At 41.5% G+C, this 25,114-nt stretch overlaps 2 protein-coding genes across 3 annotated transcripts in view; both read left to right on the top strand.

Moving 5' to 3' along the window:
- Window positions 1-25,114, top strand: part of LOC129732496 (golgin-84) — a 95,933-nt gene that overhangs the window by 49,018 nt on the left and 21,801 nt on the right. The window lies entirely within an intron of this gene.
- Window positions 11,589-14,940, top strand: LOC129732493 (uncharacterized). Of its 2 annotated transcripts, none has more exons than XM_055693417.1 (2): window positions 11,589-14,203; window positions 14,263-14,940. In XM_055693417.1, exon 1 carries the CDS (start codon window positions 11,589-11,591, stop codon window positions 13,908-13,910), a length of 2,322 nt encoding a protein of 773 aa, XP_055549392.1. In that variant the 3' UTR covers window positions 13,911-14,203; window positions 14,263-14,940. The 2 variants fall into 2 exon arrangements, with proteins under 2 accessions (XP_055549392.1, XP_055549393.1); XM_055693418.1 differs by having other exon boundaries at window positions 11,589-14,329; window positions 14,388-14,940.

Here is a 25,114-nt window from a genome sequence, read left to right as displayed (position 1 = left end):
CCTTTACCATGAGAAGTCGCAAAAAATGCCACTCTGCATCGACGTTATATTTTGTTTTGAATTTGCAAAGACTTGCAAAACAAATGAATAGTTTTCTGAGAAATCACACACTATAACAACTTCACCATCTTTCAAATCATTTTTTGCTTCTCTCATGTAAGTCGACTGTTGAGTTTTTATGTAATCGTGGGTTATCAACTTTTCGAACTTTTCGCAAAAATAAGATACAAATTCATCAATTGGTTTCAAAAGTGTCTCTATAATAAACCGATCTGTTGCAATCCACTGTTCGAAAGGTATTTCACTCACACAACGTTCCTCAAGTTTTTTGAAAACACTGTTTTCAAAATCCAAACGGCTTGGGCAATATTCACATTTGCGGAGTTAACAATATTTGGATCGTGTAGTTGAGCTACATAATAGTTGTTCAAAGTAAAATTTAGAATTATTTTGGAATGAATATTTCTTTAGACTGTGTATCATCAATTCAGTATTCTCGTGAATAGTACAAACACAAATATTATGAGATCCTGAGCTTCCAAGAAAGAAGTCAACCCAATATCAGTTTTGCTGATATCTTTAAAATAAGCGTAAGCCTCACGAATTGAATTCATTCTACCTCTACCTCGGGTTGGTAATCCAGACCCTCTTGTCGACCTGTATGCCATTGAAGCTAATGTCGATAATACTTAGGTGATCCATTAAAAACACCTGGAAAGTCTGTCTGTAATCGTAGAATACTTTATAAGGTTTGAACTTTGCTTTGGTTTTGCTCTTAATTCCTTGCCGTGCCACATACACAGTCTCAGGTCAGGTTGCAAGCATGGTTCAACCTCTCGATTTTTATTGTGCCCCTGAAGGTCCTTTTATTGCTTTTTCTGCAGTGATAGCATTGTTTCGTCGTAGATTTTTCGGCTATTCACCTCTCTTGGCTTTAGTCCTGTGCTGGAATGAATAGTATTATTATAATATCCTTCACTTAATCGGAATGTTTCTTTCTGTGAAAACTCTTCGTGCTTTTCACGTACGCAGCGATAGATTTCGCTTATTGTCGAATGGAATTTTTCAACAATACCGTTAACCTAACTTTCATTAGAAGGTGTATAATAAGTCACTTTACAATGATTTAACGCTAACGTAAGAACTAGCACAATAATCGCGAACATAAACGGAACACGACGAGTGATCAGACAAGACTCTTATTGCTCTTACAGATATACAAGGATAATATAATAATTACCTTTCGTCTACTGGTTTCGGGCTACATATTGCCCATCGACAGGACGAGATCCCATGTCCAACTGGTTAAAATTCTCGTACGTTGTACCGCGAAATCGTTTTTAATTTCGGGTGTGGAATCGCGAAATTCCGGCGTTTCAGCCATCTAAATTTGTGATTTTGCAGTTTCTTGCTTTGCCCTTGATGTGTTAGAAGGGACAGCTGCTGTTCTTTTTCATGAAGTTTTTGAGCGAGAACGTTCAGTTCCCGCTGGATTGTTCCGTTTGCCTTTCTGATATGTTTCTATTGCTGTCAAACTTATTCGTTACTTTACTATATTTGTCGTACGCCAGTGGTAGACCCTGGAACGATTAGAACTACCGGCGGACTGGGAGACGGAGGACTTGCGACTTTCTTTTCTTGTGGTGACAAGGTTGGCGATAGTCAACCTGTTCACAATAAAGAGTCTACTGGTACCTTCAGCGAAACCGGTGAGACGAACTGGAGTAGACCAGTCGCTGCGGAATGCTATATAATAATTGATTTCTTTGTTAAAAAATTAATTGCTTTTATAGGCAAATGCAATTGTCGAAATGTTTAATACTATGTGTGTACATATGTGTAATTGTATGGCCAACTTGGGCTCATACTGGAAACAGTTGGAGTGACGAGCATCAAAATTGCAATTTTGATAAAAAAACATCTTTGTATAAGATTAAATTCCACGAGTAATGACATCCTGTTTTTAGTGTGTTGAAACATTCAATCTGCATCAGCATTTGAAAAATGAAGAACGATTTCAAAAGAATGAAGGTAATAAAAAAAAAACGAGAGCTTAGAATTATGTTTGCGGACTTCGGTATCAGATTTTGATATGAACATGGCTCGTGTTTTGAACAAAAAACTAATAGTTTCAAGTTTCCTATTAATTCTCCAAATTCATGTAATTTTAAAACCTGACAACAATAAATATAAATCTTGTTATACCATAGGGAAAATTCCAAAAAAACATTGTTTGTTTTCCTTATTTGTTATGGCTCTGACATGTAAGGTTACTTTTATTATGGTAAGTTTCAACAGATATCGCTTTTGGTTCTTCAATCTAAAACGGACTGCTTCTATATTAAGATCAAAGTTAACGAAACAAATCTAAAAATTTGCTGAAATTTGAAAGTTTTACAAATTTTGGCCCGACAGCTGTTGTGGATTGTGAAATTTGGACCGCGTGTTATAAAGGTTGGACAGGCCTGCTTTATTGGGTGGAATGTAATGTTTACCGAATCGAAGGTTCATGTCCGTTTACGCCTTAGTGTGGTTTTATGTATCTTCCTTCCCATTTGATCGATCGGTAATGGTTTGCCTTTGATTGCTTGTTACCTTGTGTCTTTTGAATTTGTCCTTGGTTTTGCTTTTGATGCCTTGCCTGAATACGTAGACGACGCCCTCGAGCTCAAAAAGGGAGTCGCTCTCTTTGTTCCTGTTATGAAACTCTAAATCTTTGTTCTGCTTCTTCCGCAGGGCTAATGTTGCTCCGTTATACGTTTGATTTCTTTTCTGTTCTATAAATTACTCTGTGTTTTGTGATCTTGTTTTATCTTCCTTGAATCCGAAAAATATTTTCTTGGGTTTTTAGTTTGTTGAAGAATGTATAGTGTTGTTATAAAGAGCGACACTTGTTCTAAAAATTTCTTTTTGGTTATGTTTAAGTAAGTTAAGTTTTTCTCGTATACATCTGAATATTTCGCTCACTGTTGAGTTAAACCTCTCGACAGTGCCATTGACTTCGCTTTTGTTTGATAGTTTTGGTAGATTAATTTTGTTAACCCTGAACGAATGTCGGGGAATGACCTGGATTTAATTGGAATAAATATTCTACATTTCGATAATTTATCAACGGCAGTCCAAAAGATGGTTGGGTTGCAGATAAAGAAGTCAATATGGGTGATGTCTAGGGGTTTTTTGGGAATTGGTGTTTTTGCTAGTTTTATTTTACAAGGATTCAAGTACTGGCTGTGTTAGTGTAGACTAGACTAGACTAGAGAAGGATGCCTTTCGTATTCTGCTGATTTACAGTTTTCGCATAGAAGAATGTTTTCTAATTTTTTTCTTCATATTTGGGAAAAAGTATCTTTTACTGATTGCAACTTCACTGTTTCTATGAGCTCTTGAGCGTGTATCTTTTATGGTTTCATTCTGTTTCTCTGATGTTTCAGGATCGATTAGTAATTTTTTGAAATTACTATTTTGAATGTTTCAACTCGAGAATAAAAGAAATAGTTTTTATAAACCATCTGGAGGGAGTTTAATATATTTTTCGGACAGAGAATACAATTTATACGTTTCGGATCCATAAAATTCTTGAAAATTCTGAGTCCAATAGCATAATAAGATGCGTCTGTTGTTAATATCAAAGGGCAGTTGAAGTCTTGATGTTGTAGAATAGCGCTACTGTTCAATATTTCTTTGCACTCATAAAAGGCTTTAAGGAACTCCGGTGTATGTTTTACCTTTTCGTCCTTTCTAAGGCATTGCGTCAAAGGCTCAGTAATTCTAGTAGTAGTCGACGATAATTCGCCATTTTTGAACTTCGGTAGCATCAATCTTCCTTGGAACAACCCAGATGGGTGAATTCCAAACGGGTTGTTGATGGCCGAATAACGTTTTCGTCGAGCATTTTCTGAATTTGTTTGCAGACTTCTTCTCTATGGCAGTGGAGATACCTGTAACTTTTTTGGTATACTGGTATTTCCTCTTTTGTTCTAATTTTATGTTTGACTACATTGGTTGCGCTGAGTGGCTCATTGTCAAAGTGGAAAGCATCTTGATTTTCTTTGATGACGGAGAGTAACTTGGTTTTCGGGGAGCTCCGTAGCCGCAAGGTTACAGAGTTCGCTTTGGTAAGCGGGTGGTCGTGGGTTCGAATCATAGTAGAATCAGGCCATTTGGTTGTCAAAGTACTTTAGCATGGGTTTATTCTCAGGCTTCTTACCTAGTACCCTTTTTTTAATCTGAATTCTACAGTACCTCTGTTGACTCTCCTTCTAACAAAAATAATTCCCTATTATAATAAAACTGGGGTGAGTAACGTATGAAAGTTCTCTCCAGGGAATTGTAATTAGGCGCTATTGTTAGGATGGACAGAGGCTCGTTATAGTTGAGTAGTAAGCTTGAAACGGACAGGTAAAACTTACACACAAGCACGGATATGAATGATAAGCGTATCACTTACTTCAATAGTGATACCGCCAATAATATAAAGTGCGGAGTACAGAAAACACCTCGGCAATATCACAATAGATCTAATCTCTGGTCGCAGTGATGAGTCCACACAGGAAAAAAACTCGATTTTCTCTTCGTCATTCAAATGTTCTAGCCGAATTTGATTGATTAGATTTTGGAAACGATCGTTATTGTGTGTATCTCAATATTATTAAGCTCGTTTTCCACTGGATTCGAAATTTTTTAGAGATATTTCAAATGGATAATCAAGTGAAATAGTCTGGCACGTTGGTGAATGGTTGCGTAGAGCAACTACGGCTTTGTGATTGTTGGCTTGGTAAAGACCAGCGCATATGTGCAATTTAGATGAGACTTCGAAATCTTCTTCTAATAAAAATTCACCAGTGGGTTCGGATTCTGGTATTTATGTGTGACAAATGGACTTTTCTGCGATTGTTTTGGAAAATACTTCTGGGTATTTCTTTTGCATTTGAAATTTAGTTCCCAAAATTGTGAGGGTGTTATCTGTTGCATCGATATTTGCTCCAAGTTCTTGAAGAGTTTCATATCCAATCAGGCCGTGGAAAAATGTAAGAAAATCAAATACGTGGAATTTAAAACTTTTTTCTGTTTGACCTAACGTGTTTTCCTTATATGTTTGAAATTATTGTAGGTGCTGGTAGTTTAGAAGATTTGTTAATTAAATTAGGGGATAAATAATTTTTATTTGCGCCAGTATCAATCAAGAGTTTAAGTTCAAACCCTTGACATGTTGGTAACTTTATGAATGGGATATATTTCTTTAGGTTTATCCCGGGAAATTGATGGCTTACTGTCAGTTGAAAATTTGGGCTATCGTCACATTCTTGGATTTCCATTTGATTTTTTTGCAGATGATGATTCTGGTTGTTCATCTATTTCGGGTTTTCAACATGGTTGTCCTGATAGTATGATTGACTTTCAGGGTAGTAATGATAATCTTGGGGATAAGAAAAACATGTCTTATTTTTCCACGATTCGGGGTAAGTTTCTTTCATATTTCTGATTTCATTTATTCGAGTAGAGGGTGTGAATTGAGTTCTTTGGCCGAATGGTTTTCTTTGAGATAAATTGGTTTGTGAAGGCTGGGGTCGATTCATGTAGTTTACAAGTTTTGAGCGTACTGATCTATTCTGGTCAACATCCGCGGTTTTAAGCGGTTCTGGAGGTGATGTTGATAAGAAAATTCTTGGAAGTGGTCTTGGTTGGGTTAGTGGTAGTGGGTTTTTAAAAAATGGTTTTGGAGCAAAATTCTCTCATGTGGAAGCTAGGTCGTTTCATGTAATTAATATTTCTAGATCGTATACAGTGGTCTACTTCCATTGGTGTTGGTTTTTGTTCGAAGCTTGGTCTTGGGGCGAACACATTTTAGTTATTCGGGTTTGGTTGGAATTGATTTTGCTGTGGGAATCTAGAAAATGGTTGTTGTTGGAATCTTGGGAATGTCTGTTGTGGAAATCTAGTAAATGGTTGTTGTTGTTGGAATTTCGAGAATTGTTGTTGTGGAAATTCAGAAAACGATTGCTGTTGGTATTTTGGAAATTGTTGCGGAAATCTGGGAAACGGTTATTGTTGGAATTTTAAAAATTGTGGAAATCTGGGAACGGTTGTTGCTGATGGAATTTTGGAAATTGTTGTTACATACGAAGTTTTCTGGGTGGTAGTGGAGGAGTTTGTTTTGAGGGTCCTGGTTGAGGAATCGCACGGTTGTAATTTCTTTGTGAAGTAAAATTTATTTCATCTAGACATATTCTCAAAGCTTCTCTAAGGGTTTTAGGTGATTGTGCTCTGAAAATATGCCCAGGGGGCTCTACTAATTCTGCTAGGAAAACTTTTAAGCCTAGCTCTTGAAAGAACGTTTTCTTGGCTGCTATCACATCTGCATTTTGTTCATTAAGATGCATTAAATTAAGCAGTAATGAAAGGTAATGAGAAACAGTGCCGTATAGTTCTTCTGCGGTACCGGTTTGTTTCACTCTGAAAAGTGCTTTTGTAAGAAAGGCTTCGTCTCTCTTATCGCTGAAGTGGGTTATTAGTGTGTTTTTTATATCTTCCCAATTTGCTTCGGTGCCGTACAGTTCTAAGACTGAATCGGCCTCTGCTATAATTTTTGATCTTATCGCCTACATCCAGACAGTGTAGACAGGTGTACCTTCTACTTGTCTAAATAGCGGCATAATATTGTCGATGGCTTTTATAAAAGCTGTTTAGCTTCACTGTGTCCCCGGTGAAACATGGCAGATCCCTCAGAATTTGGTGTGTCTGCATCGAATTTTCCTGCGTGCTTCGGTCGAGCGGTCGTTCCTGCTCGTTGTTTTGCAGCATGAGTTGCTGTATTTGTTGATTCTGTTCAACTAATCGAGCCCGCAGCATCTCGTTTTCTGCTGCTGCGAGATCGCGGTTGCCGTCATATTGGGCCATTATTATCGAATATTATTCGTTTTGATTGAATTTGTTCAAAGATTGAAAATTCTTTCACGCTTTTTCAAGATTCACTTGCTCATCACTTCTACATAAACTACACTTCACTGTTAAATAATGAATCGAAGTAATGCTTTTATTTTTTTTTTTCGAGGAAGCTATTACTCGTCTTATCTCGTCTTAGAGTTAATCTTAATAACTTTCAAATTATAAAATTTTGGTGCGGAACAACCGGCGGAACTACGGGAGGTTTCTCTAATAGCGGTGACGGAGTCGACGAAAGTCAACCCGTTCGCAATGATAAGACCTCTTTGTTCTTATAGCTTTTCCGGTGAGACGAACTGGAGTAGACCAGTGACTGCGGAATGCTAATTAATTAATCTCATTCTTTATTAAAATCGATTCGCTTTTATAGGCAAATGCAATTGCCGAAATACTTGCATTTTGCGTGCTGTATGAATCGAGCACCAATCGTTGCATTACACTCAACAATCCCTCTTTACGAGATTAAGATTATGACAATGAAATTACTCTAGAAACTAAACGTCTGTCTCCTTTTGCTTCTCACAAATTTTGATATTCATATAATGTAAATAATTAAATAACACTTTTTTTTTCTTGCAAATATTTGTGTATAATGATGCTTAAAAAAGGATGTTTTTCTGTTGGTCGTAATTTGGTTTTTGTGGTGTTATTATAATTTGATTGTGTTTGTTATGAAAAGATTCTGTTTATGTTTTGATTGTGATTTTTGATTTTGATTGTGAGGATAAGATTTTTATGTGCTCTTTAATGAATTGTAATTTGATTAATGTAGGGTTGATGAGACAGTTTAAAATTCTAGATGTTATTTATGAATGCTCTATATAATTAGTGTTAAGGATTTAATATATTTCTTATATTATACGCTGAAATTTTTTTTTTATTCATAAATCTACATTTTATTTTGGTAGATATTGCAAATCTCATTTCCAGTCATGTGCACTTCGACTTGGATGAAATTGAAATTGATATGTGTGTTAGTAACAATTGTCTGGATAGTCGACCTTTCTGATCAGTTGTTGCATAGCTAAAAAATGATTTTGAATTTATTTGACTGGTTAATTTGCATGTTGTTTAAACGTTATTTTGTATTGTTTATAAAAGATTAGTTATAAACGACTTTTTATTGAGTTTTTGTAACACTGTGAAGTTAAATAATTTTATATATTTAGGTTGAGCATGCTATTGGGTATCTATTATTGGGTTTTAGTAAACACAGCCTATTATTTTACCACCCAGTTTCCTTTCATAGGCTGTGTGGTGCGTTACTATCCCTCTTTTGGTTGATATCAGAAGTGTGACGCAACACCCCAAGAAAATTACCCAATGTTTCGTCACGTTGGCATAAAAAGTAAACTGGAACATTAGCTTGCTACAGGGTTTACTTAACACGCAGAAAACACCTTGCAATAACATAGCATTCTAGAGCATTCCTTATTATTAATCGTTGGCCAAACCGATAAATGACAAAACATCCTCATTATGAATCGTTTAAAACAATAACCTTGCGTTCTAGTTGTAAGTCGTCGAACGACCGGTGGCTTACGAAATGTAAACATCCAAACGATCATGCCACACCATGTATACCTTTTCAATTTAACTATAAGCACAGCGACACTCACGGTTGCCCTCAGGCGCTCACGGTTGCGCGCGGAAGTATTCCTGTTATTGTTGTCTCAAAAATATTCCTGTTATTGTTGTCTCAAAAATAAATAAAAAGAGAAACGGATCAGAAGTCTTTCAAATCACCATGAGTGAATCTGCCGAGCCAGGTCTGGACCTCACGCAAACACCGTGCGCAGCATGCGGCGAGATTTCGACATCCAATGAGGGGATGGTTGGGTGCGACGGCTGCGAATCTTGGTACCACAACCGCTGTGTGGGTATTGTCGACGAGACTAAGTTGGATAAAAGGTGGTTCTGCACGGCTGAGTCCTGCAAAGCACTTGCTCTGAAATACAGGAAGGAGAAGGAAATCAAAAGGGGCAAGGGTAGCGGTAAGAAAAATCCCGAAATCGCCAAATCCGTGGAACAACAGCTGAAGGAGATGGAGGAAAATCGAAAACGGCTGGAACAAGAAATGGAAGCGGAGGCGGTGCTAAAGAGGAAAGAAAGGGAGATTAAGCGAGCTCTGGAACAGAAGCGACTGTTGCTCGAACAGCAACTTCGTGAGGAGGAAGAAGAAGAGGAATATGCTCGCCAGGAACGAGTTTTAATGGAGAGAAGGATGCAGGTTCGGCGAATGAAAGAACGACATGAGGAGTTCCGGAACGAGATGGCAAGCCTAGACGAAGAGATGCAAAAGCTGAATGCGGCTGGGAAAATGGTCGAATCGTTGTCTTCGGTCGTTCCAATACCAAGCAGTTCCGGAAATCCGTTGAAGATACCGAAAGCCTTTGGAAAACAACAGTCCACCGAGCAAAACGAAAACGACGAAGAAGATGCCTCCAGTGAAGACGAAAGTTCCAGTGAAGAAGAAGAAGACGAAAACGGCGAAGATGCAGAGGAAGAAAAGCCTGAAAAGATCAAGCCGAAGGACAAAACAGACCAAACGAACCGAAATAGGCGGGGGCAGCAGCGATCGGGGCCGACTAAAGCTCACCTGGCGGCGAGAAGTGGGGTCACTAAGAAACTTCCCACTTTCTCAGGAAAACCGGAGGAATGGCCGCTGTTTTACAGTTCGTTCCAAGCTTCCAACGAAGCGTGCGGATTCAGCGATGTTGAGAACCTAGTTCGACTTCAAGAATGCTTGAAGGGTCCAGCCTTGGAAATGGTACGTGGACAATTACTTCTCCCGCAATCGGTCCCAAAAGTCGTCGAGAAGTTGCGCATTTTGTACGGTCGGCCGGAACAACTTCTGCAATGCCATCTTGAGAAGGTTCGGAAGTTAGAGCCGCCGAAGGCGGGAAAACTGGCCAGCTTCGTTCCCTTTGGGACCGCAGTGGAGCAGCTTTGCGAGCATCTGGAAGCAGCTGAGCTGAAGCAGCATATGGTGAATCCACTACTGATTCAGGACTTAGTTGATAAACTTCCCGACAACGACAAGCGTGAGTGGGTGCGCTACAAACGTGGCAAAAAGCGGGTGACACTACGGACCTTCACCAATTTTATTTCGGAAATTGTTGCGGAGGCCTGCGCAGCAAACGTGTGCCTGGACTACAAGCCGCTGAGCAAACCCGTTGCGGAAGTTCAGCTAGGAAAAGGAAGAGTCAAGGAGAAAGGTGCGGTCTACAACCATGGCGAGTACACGAGTGGGGCCGGCAACGAAGAGCGGAAGAAGCAAAAGCCATGCAGGGTGTGTGAGCGCACGGATCATCGATTACGGTACTGTGAAGACTTCAAGAAGCTGCTGTATGTTGATAGGAAGAGGATAGTTGATCGTTTCAAGCTTTGCCAGGTGTGCCTCAACGATCACGGAACTGCCCAGTGCAAGTTTAAACTGCGATGCAACGTCGGTGAGTGCAGAGAAGCCCACAATCCTCTCCTACATCCGGTGCAAGGCGTAGTGAGCGCTCATATTCGGGCCGACAATGTAACGTTTTTCCGGATGATTCCCGTGAACCTTCATTGCGGCGAACGGACCGTTACAGTTTTGGCGTTCCTAGACGAGGGAGCATCAGTTACGCTAGTGGAGAAAAGCTTGGTGGACCGGCTGGGAGCTGTCGGCGTCGCGGAGAAGCTCACGATTAAATGGACTGCCGATATCGCACGAGTGGAGAAAGAGTCCCGGCGGCTGAACCTCTGGGTGTCGGCGTTAGATGCGGATGAAAAGCTTTTACTGAAAACCGTGCGTACAGTTGGGAAATTGATGCTGCCACAACAAAAACTGGATGCTGAAGAACTTTTGGACCAGTACGCCTACATGCGCGGACTACCTATCCCGTCGTACAACGGACGGCCGGAAATACTAATCGGGTTGAACAACATCCACACGTTCGCCCCGATTGAGGCGAAGATTGGTTCAGTAGCGGATCCGATTGCAGTGCGATGTAAACTCGGCTGGACAGTTTACGGCCCGAGGCAAACAAATACTGCGGAAGCGAGTGGAGCCTACCTAGGTGTGCATCAAGACGTCACCAACGAAACCCTGTACGACCTCCTTAAATCCCACTACGCGTTGGAGGAATCAGTGGTAAGCGTGCCGCGAGAATCTGTTAAAGACGAAAGAGCGCGGAAGATATTAGAGCTAACCACCAAACGAATCGGGGATCGCTTCGAGACTGGACTTCTTTGGAACACAGATGATCCGACGTTTCCCGACAGCTATCCGATGGCCTTGAAAAGGATGAAGCAGCTGGAGAAGAGGCTGCTGAAGGACTTGAAACTACGTCAAAACGTCCACCGACAAATCGAAGAGTACCTGGAGAAGGGGTACGCTCACGTGGCAACGGCGGAAGAACTCGCCAACACGGAAACCGGTAAAGTGTGGTATCTTCCCTTAAACGTTGTCCGGAACCCAAAAAAACCTGAGAAGGTACGGCTCATTTGGGATGCTGCAGCTGCAGTACACGGGGTGTCCCTCAATTCCAAATTGCTGAAGGGACCAGACATGCTTGTACCTCTGATGTCCGTTTTAATCGGTTTTCGAGCTTCTTCCTTATTTGCATGGAGACAAACGACCTACTAAACGAACAGTACTCAGCTGCGTCATGAGCTTTTTCGATCCGCTGGGCATGCTTTCACCATTCACCATTCACGGGAAGATCCTTGTCCAACATCTATGGCGAAGCGGCTGTGACTGGGACGAAGAGATTAGGAGCGACTGCTGGGACATGTGGAAGCGTTGGATAGGCTTGTTGTCGGACGTAGAGAACATTCGCGTCCCCCGTTGCTATCTCGGAGACGTTTTATCTTCTAAGGTCGAATCGATTGAACTGCATGTCTTCACCGATGCCAGCGAACATGCATACGGATGTGTCGCGTTCTTGCGTGTCGTAGTCGAAAGAGTGGTGCGGTGCAGTCTGGTCATGTCTCGGTCCAAGGTAGCCCCGCTGAAACGCCAATCGATCCCCCGGCTGGAGCTGATGGCCGCTGTCTTGGGTGCACGGTTGAGTGAAACTATCTTCACAACGCACACTCTCAAAATCGACCAGTGTTATTTCTGGACAGACTCCAGAACCGTGGGCAGTTGGATCCGCTCGGATCAGCACAAATTCAAACAATTTGTCGCATTTAGGATCGGAGAAATTCTGGAGCTGACACGGGCACCAGATTGGCGGTGGATCTCAACAAAGCTCAACATAGCCGATGTTTTGACCAAATGGAGTCGAGACCCGATTCTGCAAAGCGATAGTGAATGGTTCACTGGCCCTTCTTTCCTGTACCAGTCAAAAGATCAATGGCCGATTACCGACACGCAGATTGATGATACGATCGAGGAAGCAAGAGGATCTGTAATGTTTCACGAAGTGATCACAGACAAAAGATGTTCCCGGTGGACTACGTTGTTAAGGGGAACAGCATACGCATTGCGCTTCATAAGCAACTGCTTTCGCAGGAAAAATAGCGTACCGATCATCACGACGGAGGCGACAGAGAAGCAACTGCAGCTGATCAAAGCTCGGCGTTCTTCGGTCCAAAAACCCCTTAGCCAGGAGGAATTAGCGAAGGCCGAGATCGTTCTGTGGAAACAAGCGCAGTTCGATGAGTTTCCAGACGAAATGAGTGTACTGATGACGAACCTTGAACTAAAGCCGGGACAGGAACCCGAAAAGATAGGTAAATCCAGTAGCATCTACAAGCTCACACCAATCCTGGATCAGGACGGTGTTCTGCGAATGGGCGGTCGAATGGAAACGTCGACTGACATACCGTTCGATAAGAGATTTCCCATCATCTTACCGCGGAAGCATGGGCTGACCGGGAAATTGATTCAATTTTATCATGCGAACTTCGGACACGCTAATAAGGAGACCGTGGTAAACGAGCTTCGCCAGCGATTCTGGATCCCAAATATCCGAAGTGCGATTTCTCAGATAACGCGACAGTGCACTTGGTGCAAAGTGCATCGATGTCTACCAGTTGCTCCGCGGATGAGTCCGCTTCCGATACAGCGAACAACGCCTTATCTTCGGCCATTTAGTGCGGTGGGCATAGACTATTTGGGTCCCATCGAAGTCGTCATTGGCCGGAAAAAGGTAAAAAGGTGGGTCGCAGTCTTCACCTGTCTTGCCATACGCGCAGTGCATCTCGAAGTCGTCCATACACTCACTACACAATCCTGCATGATGGCCATCCGAAGGTTCAGCAAAGCGCACGGAGCACCGGCAGAAATCTTCTCGGACAATGCTACGTGCTTCCGAGGTACCGCCAACGAGATGCGGAAAATCCACTATGAATGTGCAGAGGCTATAGGTAGTGTAGCGACAGCATGGCATTTCACTTCACCAGCAACGCCGCACATGGGCGGAATATGGGAGCGAATGGTGCGGTCAGTGAAGGAAAGCTTGAAGGCGTTGGACGATGGACGAACCCTCACGGATGAAGTGCTGCTAACGGTTCTAGCGGAGACGGAAGATGCAATCAACTCTCGACCGTTGACGTACATGCCTCAAGAGCCAGGCAATGAAGAAGCGATCACCCCGAACCATTTTCTCCGAGAAACGGTCACAATAGCGGACATGAGAGTAGATAGTTCCATCGATGCTGCAGAAGCCCTGCGAGATGCCTACAAGCGGTCCCAAGACGTAGCTAACCGGACTTGGGAAAGGTGGACCAAGGAATATTTGCCCATTAACAAGCGGACGAAGTGGTTCGACGATCAGAAGCCGTTGGAAGTGAACGATTTGGTGTTCATCGTCGACGGGAAAAACCGGAAGTGCTGGACCAGAGGTATCGTTGAACAGGTGTTTAGCGGAACGGACGGGCGGATCAGGCAAGCGAACGTCAGAACGGCCGGAGGAGTATTCCGTCGTGCAGTAGCAAACTTGGCGGTGCTCGAGGTACGTGACGGTAAATCCGAGACTTCTTGAGGACCCACCGGATGTTACGGGCTGGGGTATGTTGCGCCCACAGTGCGGCCCGACGGTGTAAGCGCCGACGGCCAGACGGAATGTACCCTCTAGATTGGCAGCTGCCTGACAGCGAGATTTGAACAATAGGGAGGAAGATAAGCAACCAGTTTTCATTAGTGAGTGAGAAAGTTTTAAGATTTCCAAATTTATATTGCGAATTATTAGTGCAAATTAAAATTAAAACACATTAGTTTGCAAAGCAGAAGTAGTTCGGAAGACATAGTTAATAGTAGTCGAAGATTTATTCACCTGTAAGTAGATAGAAAATATTAGAAGACACATAATAACAAACGCGTGTACTTACCCACAGCGACCGCAGCACCTGTTGTATGTAACCTGAAAAGAAGAGATTAAAATAGAAAAAAACACAAACGATCGTAAGTAAACCGAAATAATTGAAATAAAAACCAGTGATTAATTAGTGCACTATAACAGGATTCGAATAGCAGGCAAAAACAGTGCGCTGAGATAGGCAATTTGGAAGATCGCAAATTGGTAGAGGAACTTGTGGCGTGCAAGAAGGAAAATATAGGCGAAACTATTTATTGTAAGCTTTTAAAAATATTTAAAACGGAAACTAAAAATAACACTAAACTTCTGTAAATAAATTCTCTTCTAGTTTGAGCTGTGCAAATCAACACTGCTGCAAAAAAGTGGTTCGATTCTATCCGAACAGTTGGCATAATTTCTAAGGCATGTCTATGTAGCGTTTTATGTGTGGTTGACCTTTTTCCGAAAAGTATGATGAATTCAAAGGCTTCTTTTGTTGCTCTCATTATTATGGACGTTTTATTAATTTTTATGATTCGTAATAATTTTTCTTCTTCTAGTGAATAAACTAGTTGTTTTAATTCATTGGAGTTTTCGACTGCGATCGGGTTCACCTTATTTTTCTCAAGCTGCGATAGTACGTTATGTATCGCACTGAGACCCATTTTGTTTGTTATTTTCCAAACATCAAGAAAATTTAATTCGGGAAAAAGGAATCGTTGTATTGTTATAATGTTTATTTACTATTTTACTGGTATAAGTTATGAAAAATGGGTTTCGTTGTGTAAAACCATTTTGTAAAGTTGGGTAGGATTCGAGGTTAAATTTTTGTTCTACTAAGTATTAGAGAAATTTTTGGTAATATGATTTTTAAAAATAGTTGTAATGCATTAAAAAAAATTTCTTCAATACAATCTTTGCACAAGTGTAAGTGTTTTCATGGTACAAATTCTTAACAGAAACTGAGTTACGCTATTGAACTAGCAAATTGTTATTATAAGCAAAAGTCATAGAAAATAGTATTTTTTTAAACAGTTCAAAAAAATATTATTAATATGATTGTGTACGTGCTATAATTGTGCTATACTTTTTGCTTATATAGGCGTAGTAATGTCTATTACTCATACTGCCCTTTTCGAATGAATAATTAAATGATTTATCGTAAAATTTTAATATTTTAGTTAAATAACACATATAGTATTTTTGTAAAATTTTAAAAGCTGTTACTTCAAATATTGCTATTTCTTTATTGCTAATGACTAATTCTTATAGTCTTTGCTTGGTCATTTAGTACAAAAAAAATTCTACTTATCATAGTTGTTGCTGTTTCTTAATGTTGCTGCTTGTTGCTGATTATATTGTTGATTATGTTGCTATAGGTGTTGTAGTTGCTGTTGTGTATAATGATGCTACTACTTCTATTGTTATTGGGGCTAATTCTGCTTCTGTTGTTGTACTTTGTTTATTCTCTCACTGACGTTGGTGGTACCGTATCCTTCTTGTCGGGTTTCTTTTGGTGGTTTTTAGCCGTCTGGCGAGTTCCTGTATGCGTTGTATGTCTAGTACTTGTCGAATTCCCCACTGTTGCTGTGTTGATTGGAGGGGAGTGTTGCTTGCTCGTTGGTTGGTTGGCTGTGATGTTGTTATTGCTGCTGTTGTTGCTTTATTGGTGCTGTTTTTATCTTTGGTTTTAAACAATAATAATAGTTTATATATTTTTCTTTTAATGTCGTTGAACACTTTCTATTCTTCGCTGTCGTCCCGCACTGCACTTGGTTATTCATTATCACTTCGTGATCACCATTTTTTATGTTTTTTTTTTCTTCATCTATAGTTTATTTGACACGGCACAAATACAATTCAATGTTTAACGGCGCCAATTATATCTGGTAACTTACTTTCTAAAGTATCTTAATAACTAAAAGCAAATTTTTTATCCTCGCTGCCGACTACGAGCTGAAACTAAATCTAACTTAAAGCTAGAATATTTTGCATTAAAAGCACAGGTTTGCTGTTTGATGGTTTTCATTGCCATAGGTAAGCAGCATATTGAATTTGTACCGCTGCTGGGCCAAGATATTACGGACTGGCATATTGGGTTGTTTCCATCGGGCCTTGAGAGTATCGTGCGGGTCTGATTGCTGTTTCCGGATCCGGGGTCTTAACGTGTTCTTGTCGTTTGGTTGGATGTAGGCGGAAGGGGATAGGACTAAACTGGGGCGTGGATGGATTTCAGGAAAACGTATATAAGGGACATGTAGGATAGGTCACGGCTCGCCAAGACATCACGAACAGGAACAGCCGGCTGCCTACCTTCGGCCTGCAGGCAAGCTATTAATGTAGACCTGGCGTCACGGTGTACAGGGCATGACCAAACAACGTGCTCTATGTCGTGATAACCTTCACCACAGGCACAGATACCACTCTCCCCGAGCCCAACACGACGGAGATGCGCGTCAAATCTATAGTGATTGGACATAAGCCGGGACATCACGCAAATGAAATCCCGACCTACATCCAACCCCTTGAACCACGGGTTCGTCGATACCTTGGGGATTATGGAATGTAACCACCTTCCCAGTTCCCCCTTGGTCCAAGAATTTTGCCAACTGATGATCGTATTCTGACGTACAAATGCGAAAAATTCATTAAAGGCAATTGGTCTTACATAAATATCACCGTTTGTTGCGCCCACCTTAGCCAAAGAGTCCGCTTTCTCATTACCCGGTATCGAGCAGTGAGAAGGGACCCACGCTAAGGTAATCTGAGTAGATTTTTCGGATAAAGCACTCAGATGTTCCCGTATTTTCCCCAGGAAATACGGAGAGTGCTTAACATCTTTCATCGATCGGAGAGCCTCAATGGAACTGAGACTGTCCGTAAAGATGAAATAATGGTCCGTGGGCATTTTTTCGATAATCCCTAGGGTGTACTGAATTGCAGCTAATTCTGCGACGTAAACAGAAGCAGGATTATCGAGCTTATGGGAGACGGTTAAATTGTTATTGAAGATACCGAAGCCAGTGGACCCATCAAGAAGTGATCCGTCAGTGTAGTACATATTGTCGCAGTTGATGTTTCGATATTTATTGGAAAAAATTTTAGGGATCTGCTGCACGCGTAAATGATCCGGGATTCCACGAGTTTCTTCTATCATGGATGTATCGAAAAACACAGTAGAATCAGAAGTATTTGATAAGTCGACACGATTTGGAATATTCGAAGAAGGGTTAATATTTTGGGACATGTGATGGAAATACAATGTCATAAAACGGGTTTGAGAATTAAGTTCGATTAACCTTCCAAAATTTTCAATCACGGGACGGTTCATGACCTCACATTTGATTAGAATACGAGAAGACAGGCTCCAGAAGCGGTTTTTCAATGGTAGTACTCCAGCTAAGATCTCCAAACTCATCGTATGGGTCGACTGCATGCAACCCAAGGCGATACGCAAACAACGATATTGTATTCGCTCCAGTTTGATCAAATGTGTGTTTGCTGCGGAGCGGAAGCAGAAACACCCGTACTCAATAACAGACAGTATCGTTGTTTGGTAAAGCCTTATAAGGTCTCCTGGGTGGGCTCCCCACCATTGTCCGGTTATTGTACGAAGAAAATTCACTCTTTGTTGACATTTTTTCATCAGATACCTCACGTGACAACCCCAGGTGCTTTTAGAGTCGAACCAGACACCAAGATATTTGTGTACCAAAACCTGAGAAATCGTTTTACCCATTAATTGTGTTTGAAGCTGAGCAGGTTCATGCTTCCTAGAAAAAACTACTATCTCAGTCTTCTCCGGAGAGAATTCGATACCTAGCTGTAAAGCCCAAGCAGACAAATTGTCCAAGGTATCTTGCAATGGTCCTTGCAAATCGGCAGCTTTGGCTCCTATAACAGAGATTACACTGTCGTCTGCAAGTTGTCTTATCGTGCATGAATTTGCCAGACATTCGTCGATGTCATTTACATAAAAGTTGTAAAGAAGGGGGCTTAAACATGAGCCCTGGGGAAGACCCATGTAGCTAATGCGAAAAGTTGCCAAATCGCCGTGCGTAAAATGCATGTGCTTTTCGGACAACAAATTGTGCAAAAAATTGTTCAAAATTGGAGAAAATCCTTGTCGGTGAAGTTTACCCGAAAGAATGTCAATAGAAACGGAATCAAAAGCCCCCTTTATGTCCAAAAACGCAGACGCCATTTGTTCTTTGCGAGCATACGCCAGCTGAATATCTGTTGAAAGCAACGCAAGACAATCATTCGTCCCTTTGGCACGGCGGAAGCCAAATTGAGTATCTGATAGTAGACCATTTGATTCGACCCAATGGTCTAAACGACGGAGTATCATTTTTTCCATCAATTTCCGGATACAGGATAGCATTGCAATCGGCCTATAAGAGTTGTGATCAGAAGCTGGTTTCCCTGGTTTTTGGATGGCGATCACCTTCACTTGCCTTCAATCCTGCGGTACAATGTTTTGCTCCAGGAACTTATTGAACAAGTTCAACAAGCGCCTCTTGGCATTGCCGGATAGATTCTTCAACAAGTTGAATTTGATTCTATCTAACCCAGGCGCGTTATTGTTACAGGACAGGAGGGCAACTGAAAATTCTGCCATCGTAAAAGGTGATTCTATCGCGTCGTGGCCCGGAGACGCATCGCGAACAATGTTTTGCTCAGGAACAGAGTCCGGACATACTTTCCTGGCAAAATCGAATATCCACCGACTTGAAGACTCCTCGCTTTCGTTGACCGTTACGCGATTCCGCATTCTTCGGGCTGTGTTCCAAAGAGTGCTCATCGATGTCTCCCTCGACGTCTCGTTCACGAACCGACGCCAATATCCGCGTTTCTTTGCTTTAGCCAAACTTTTAAGCTTGGTATTAAGCTCCGAATACCGTATATAGTCGCCAGGTATACCTCCCTTCTGGTAGGCCTTAAACGCGTCGGATCTTTGCGTGTAGACATCGGAGCACTCTTGGTCCCACCACGGAGTGGGAGGCCGTTCTTTGATCGTTACGCCGGGATATTTCTTCGTTTGGGCTTGCAACGCGGCGTCGAGAATCAAGCCCGCGAGGAGGTTGTATTCTTCAAGTGGTGGATGATGTTGAATCGACTCGACCGCTTTTGAAATCATTTCCTCGTATAACTTCCAATCGACATTCCGTGTGAGGTCATACGGAATGTCAATTGGTCGCATGCGAGTCGACCCGTTATTAATTGAAATAAGAATAGGCAAATGGTCGCTACCGTGAGGATCAAGGATTACCTTCCATGTGCAATCCAACCGTAGCGACGTCGAACATAAGGATAGATCCAAAGCGCTTGGGCGCGCTGGACGTTTCGGGATACGTGTCATTTCACCGTTGTTTAAAATAGTCATGTCGAAGTCATCGCAAAGGTTATAGATTAAAGAGGAGCGGTTATCATTGTATGGGGAACCCCAAGCCACGCCATGAGAGTTGAAGTCTCCCAAAATCAAACGTGGCGAGGGAAGAAGTTCTATTAAATCGAAGAGCAGCCGTTGCCCAACCTGTGCTCTGGGAGGAATATATATTGAGGCAATACAAAGCTCTTTACCTTGTATTGTCATTTGACATGCGACAACTTCGATGCCTGGAATCGAGGGGAGGTTAATACGATAGAAAGAATAGCACTTTTTAATCCCTAAAAGTACTCCTCCATATGGGGTGTCTCGATCAAGGCGAATAATATTAAAATCATGGAAGTTGAGATCAATATTTGAAGTAAGCCAAGTTTCACAAAGGGAAAATGCATCGCATTTGTTTTTATTTATCAAAACTTTAAACGAATCAATTTTTGGTAAAATACTTCTACAATTCCACTGTAAGACAGAGATAGAATCCTTCATATACGCAGTTGAATTAGGCATCGAAGGATACAATCGCTGCAAGGAGGGGCCATTGGGCAGTCAACTGCTTCAAAAATGATCTAACTGTTGGGAGGAATGCTGTAAGAAAAATTTTAATTGGATCGGGTATATTGAAATTTTCAAAAATCCAGTCCACAATGTCAGAAAATTTCACTAATCCAGAGTTTGTTTCATCAACTGGATGTGCAAAAGGAACAACTGGGGTTTTAGATGTTCCTGGCAGTGCTGGGAACTCCTTCTGGGACTTTAACTTTGCAAGCCCAGGAGGAGTTTGCTTCGGTTTTTCCGCAGCACTGTTTGGTTTGTTCGTACTTTTCATTACACTTTGGGAAATCTTAGGACCTTTACGGGGAAGTTTAGGAGAAGAAACATTTTTCCTCTTCCTAGACTCCCCAGGATTGGCATAAGATGTTCCCGCTGATGAATCGTCAGAATCGGTTTCATCGGAGGGCAACAGATCAAAGGGGTTCGATGTTATGGTAGAAGTGGTCACGGTCTTCTTCAGCATCTCAGCGTAAGAACGCTTTGAACGCTCCTTAAGTGACCGCTTGATTTTATCTCTGCGCTGCATGTACACCGGGCATGTGGAGAGCTCATGCTGGTTTTCCCCACAGTGAATACATTTTTCAGCATTAACACTGCAAGAATCTTCCGCATGAGTCTCCCCACACTTGCTACATCGTGCCTCATTGCAGCAGTAGGCGGCTGTGTGGCCTAACTGCTTGCAATTGGTGCAATTCATAACACGGGGTACATACAATCGCACAGGCAGACGAACCCGGTCGATCGAGACGTGGCTAGGGAGTGCAGATCCGGCAAACGCAACGCGAAACGAGTCTGACGGAGTGTAAACTTTTTTACCGCCGACGAGAGACATGGACCGCAATTGCTTACAATCCAAAATCTTCGCCTGTGTTTCGGTATTTTTGAAGCAACCGGTTGCGCTTTTTAGGATACACTCGACAGACAGACTCGAATCGGTTATGACACCGTCGATCTCCACGTCTCGTGCGGGTATGTAAACGCGATACTCGCGTGTGAAGAGCTCAGAGCAAGCGATAGCATTGGCCTGTGCCAGATCACTGACCACGACACGGAGCTTGTTAGGTCGGACCTTGGAAATTTCGGTCACGGCCTTGTACCCCTTCGTCAGGTCTTTTGAAATTTGCAGTATGTTTAATCGCTTTGAATTCACTCCTGCCTTTGGACGAAAATAAACAGTATAGCTGCCCTGTTGAGATCCGTCCGGGTAAAGCCTGGGGCGAGGGGGGACTGGAGAATGAACAGGGGAGGGGGTAACAGAAGGGTCAGGGTCAGGGGGGTTCGGGGATGGTGGCACGGGAGGCGAGGGATCTATATCCATCGCGCTAAATGTAGCGCACTAGCGAACTAGCGCCGACAAGAACACGTACCTCTTTACTTCTTCCTTCCAGCAGTGGTTGTCCGATCGTTCGAAGCTGCACCCAAAGCAGCCAGCAGCACCAGTACAGCAGCACCAATACAGCCACCAGCAGTGAGCCGGGTGTGAGATCACTCAGCACAGCGACACGGACTCGACTGTCAACTGATGGCCTTGAATAATACACTCTTTTGTTTGGCTATTCGTACACACAGACCGGATTGTAATAGAACGACCACTTTGCACGTCCGTTTCTGTCGAGTGTTCGACGCGGAATGATTTTTTATGTTTATTAGACACTGTTTATCTCTTAAATGGGCGAGATAGTTGCCCTTACAACACTTTTTATATTTCGTTATTGCACATTTCAGTTACTGTTTTTCACACAACGGTTTTCACTTCTGGCACAGTAATGAATGCCTATCTTTCGTCAATTGTTCTTCATGTAGTGCAATGAATGGGACAATGTTCGAAGGGCCACGATGGCATCACTATGCTTCTGCAAAATTTTCATTGTCTCAAATAGTTTTTGCTTCTAACTGTTCAGATCGCGTGTATTTGCCATGTAAACTTTTGTAATTGATTTTTCCTTCATTTTTCGCACTTACGCATTGTCCTTTTTCTTTTTCTTTTCATCGCTAATATTTATTGTCTCAACGTTCTATGTACCGATGCCGTCGTTCATTGTTGGATTAAAGTGTCCATCGTCGTATATTTGAGCTTTCACTTTGGTTCGTTATAACTTTGTTTCACTTTTCATTTCTTGGTCGCGAACTTCTGCACTTCTACTGTTTTACTAGTACTGGTATCTCATTTTACGCGGCATCGCGGACTTCTCTGCAATTCGGTGATTGCAGGCTTTTCACTAACGGTCGCCATTTAATAACTTTTTAAATTATAAAATCTTGGTGCAGAACAACCGGTGGAACTTCGGGAGGTTCCTCTAATAGCGGTGACGGAGTCGACGAAAGTCAACCCGTTCGCAATGATAAGACCTCTTTGTTCTTATAGCTTTTCCGGTGAGACGAACTGGAGTAGACCAGTGGCTGCGGAATGCTAATTAATTAATCTCATTCTTTATTAAAATCGATTCGCTTTTTTAGGCAAATGCAATTGCCGAAATACTTAATTCTATGTGTGTATTTACATGTATGGCCAACTTGGGCTCCTACTGGAAACAGCTGGAGTAACGAGCATCAAAATTGCAACGCTGCATTTTGCTTTTTGTTACTTGCGCGGGTCAATGATTTAATTCGAAATTTGTTTGTTTATGATTAACGATGCCGTACAAAAGAGTTAGTATACGACAATTAGTTACTTACGATATTATATGTTGCTCCGTGTCCACGATATCCTTTCGCGGGAACTCAAAAAGGTTCGCGGATTTTGTTCGTGATTAGAAACGCTAATCGCACAACGTTCACTCGCGGATGCACTAAATGCGGTTTTTAATCAAAGTCAATAATCCGCGCCGACTGCGCCACTTAAAAGTTCATCAAATTAATTTAGCTTTTTAAAAATTATTTATTAGACCGTACTCGGTTACTCTTCACTTCAGACAGATTTTTACAAAGTGTTACAGAGGCCTCACTACCTAACATTGGCCCTAATAGTGATGGAAACTATCATTAAAAATTCTTACTGATAACTATCAGTAATTTCTAACTCGTTACTGATTTCTATCAGTTAAATATCAGTAATTTGCATTTAAGTTTTAAGCAAATTATCAACGCTTCCTACATTTGTTGTTAGCGTTGCTTAATTCAGCTTCGCTCGACATTGTTTTTCGTTGACAATATTGCATATGTTTGGTGATTTAGGTTTACATTAGAGAAATCCAATCCAATCTGTATTGTTCATTTTGATAAAAATTAGTCAATCGCCAAAAATTATATTAATTCGCTTTCGGACATAAGAGCTTTTGAATTTCGCAAAAAGAGCTCCCATCTCACACAAGAAATTGTCTAGTCCCCACTCAGAATTTTTCACAGAAAGGTTGTATTCTACATAGGGGCCGTTCCTAAACCACGTGGTCATAAAGAGGGGGACGGGGGGTTTGTCAAAAGACCACGAAAGACCACGCACGGGGGTGGGGGGATTAACAAAATGACCACGTGTTATTTTTTCTGACTTATAATTTATTAATTTAAATTCTTCGTTTTATTGCGACATTTCACTATTACGACCTTCCTCTATAACGGCATACCAGAACTCATACTTGTCATTCTTTATTGCGACAATAGTACAGTCGAATCTCTCTATAACGACATTGCTAAATTTATAACGACATTCTCAACGGTACCTTCTGTTCTACATATTGCTTTGTATCTGCGTATTATTGCGACAGTTCGCTCTAACGACAGTCCCTTGCGATGTCGCTATAAAGGAATTCGACTGTATAGAATGTACTGAAAGTTCAACAATAAATAAGTGAAATTTTGGCACTTGAAAAATTAAAAGGCCGCGTGGTTAAAGTCGCAAGGGGGGGGGGGTTTGTTTGGCCAAAAGACCACGAAAGACCACGGGGGTGTACGGGGGGTATAAAAAGTGATCAAAACATGACCACGTGGTTTATGAACGGCCCCATAGGTCCATTTCATACTTCTTCTCAACCTGCGGAGAGAAGCTTTTCAGTATCATATCTAGAGAAGCGAATAGATTATCATATGGTCGGTGTTAAGTCAGACCGGACCAAGTCGCAAAATTGGAAAAAAACGAGTTAACGATAGTATTGGATGAAGATTTTCTTAAGCTACATCACACAACAATCAGATTTTATTTATCTCTAAAACAGCAGAAATAACAGCATGATTTTTGTCTGCATGACTAATGAAAAGCGATTACAGTGTTCAGTCAGAATGGACCAAGTGTTTATTTTCCAGGAGACTGCCTTCGGTCAGCTATTGATGAAAGCGAACGAACGGAAGAATTTTCAAGCGTTTTTATGGATTTCTTTGTATCAGAGAACTCTTTCACTCACTCCCCCATCGGAATCTGTGAAGTTTCACGCACTGCCGTGGTTTTGAATGTGTTTTTGGACCGTTTATTGCTGTCACTAACATGACCTGATATCATGCCTTATAGTGTGCAGACAAAGTGAACCATATGTTAAGCAGAAAAAAGTTGAAATTATCGGAATTTACAGCATCGGTTTGAAGTCAACATAGATAAATTTCAACACTATCAGGCAACTTATCGGAATGCTTCTTTGCCCGTTAGTCAAAAAAGTATACTTTACCAGTAAATGAGGAAAATGTACATGGTCCACTCTGATTGAACACGTAAATAAAAAACGTTAGTCACTTGTGCGGGTGACACAACATTCCACAATTTCAGAAAGAAGTTCAAGTTACAGTAGTAATACTGACTTGAAACTTGATGATTTTACCAATGAATTATATCCTCAGGAGGTTGAAATAAGTGGTAAGTGTATGTTTGTTACTGTTTTATGCAAGCTAATTAGATTTATGCCCGTAATGAAATTACGAAGCTAAAGGCAATACAAGCGATTGTTTGGAGAAGACCTTTCATATTAATACAAGAAGAAGCTGACTCGATTGACATTTAAGTGTGTAAACCATGTTGTCAATATCTATT

Source organism: Wyeomyia smithii, chromosome 3 (genome assembly GCF_029784165.1).
Source record: "Wyeomyia smithii strain HCP4-BCI-WySm-NY-G18 chromosome 3, ASM2978416v1, whole genome shotgun sequence".
In the NCBI taxonomy this organism is placed as follows: domain Eukaryota; kingdom Metazoa; phylum Arthropoda; class Insecta; order Diptera; family Culicidae; genus Wyeomyia; species Wyeomyia smithii.
This window is presented reverse-complemented; position numbering and strand designations above follow the sequence as displayed.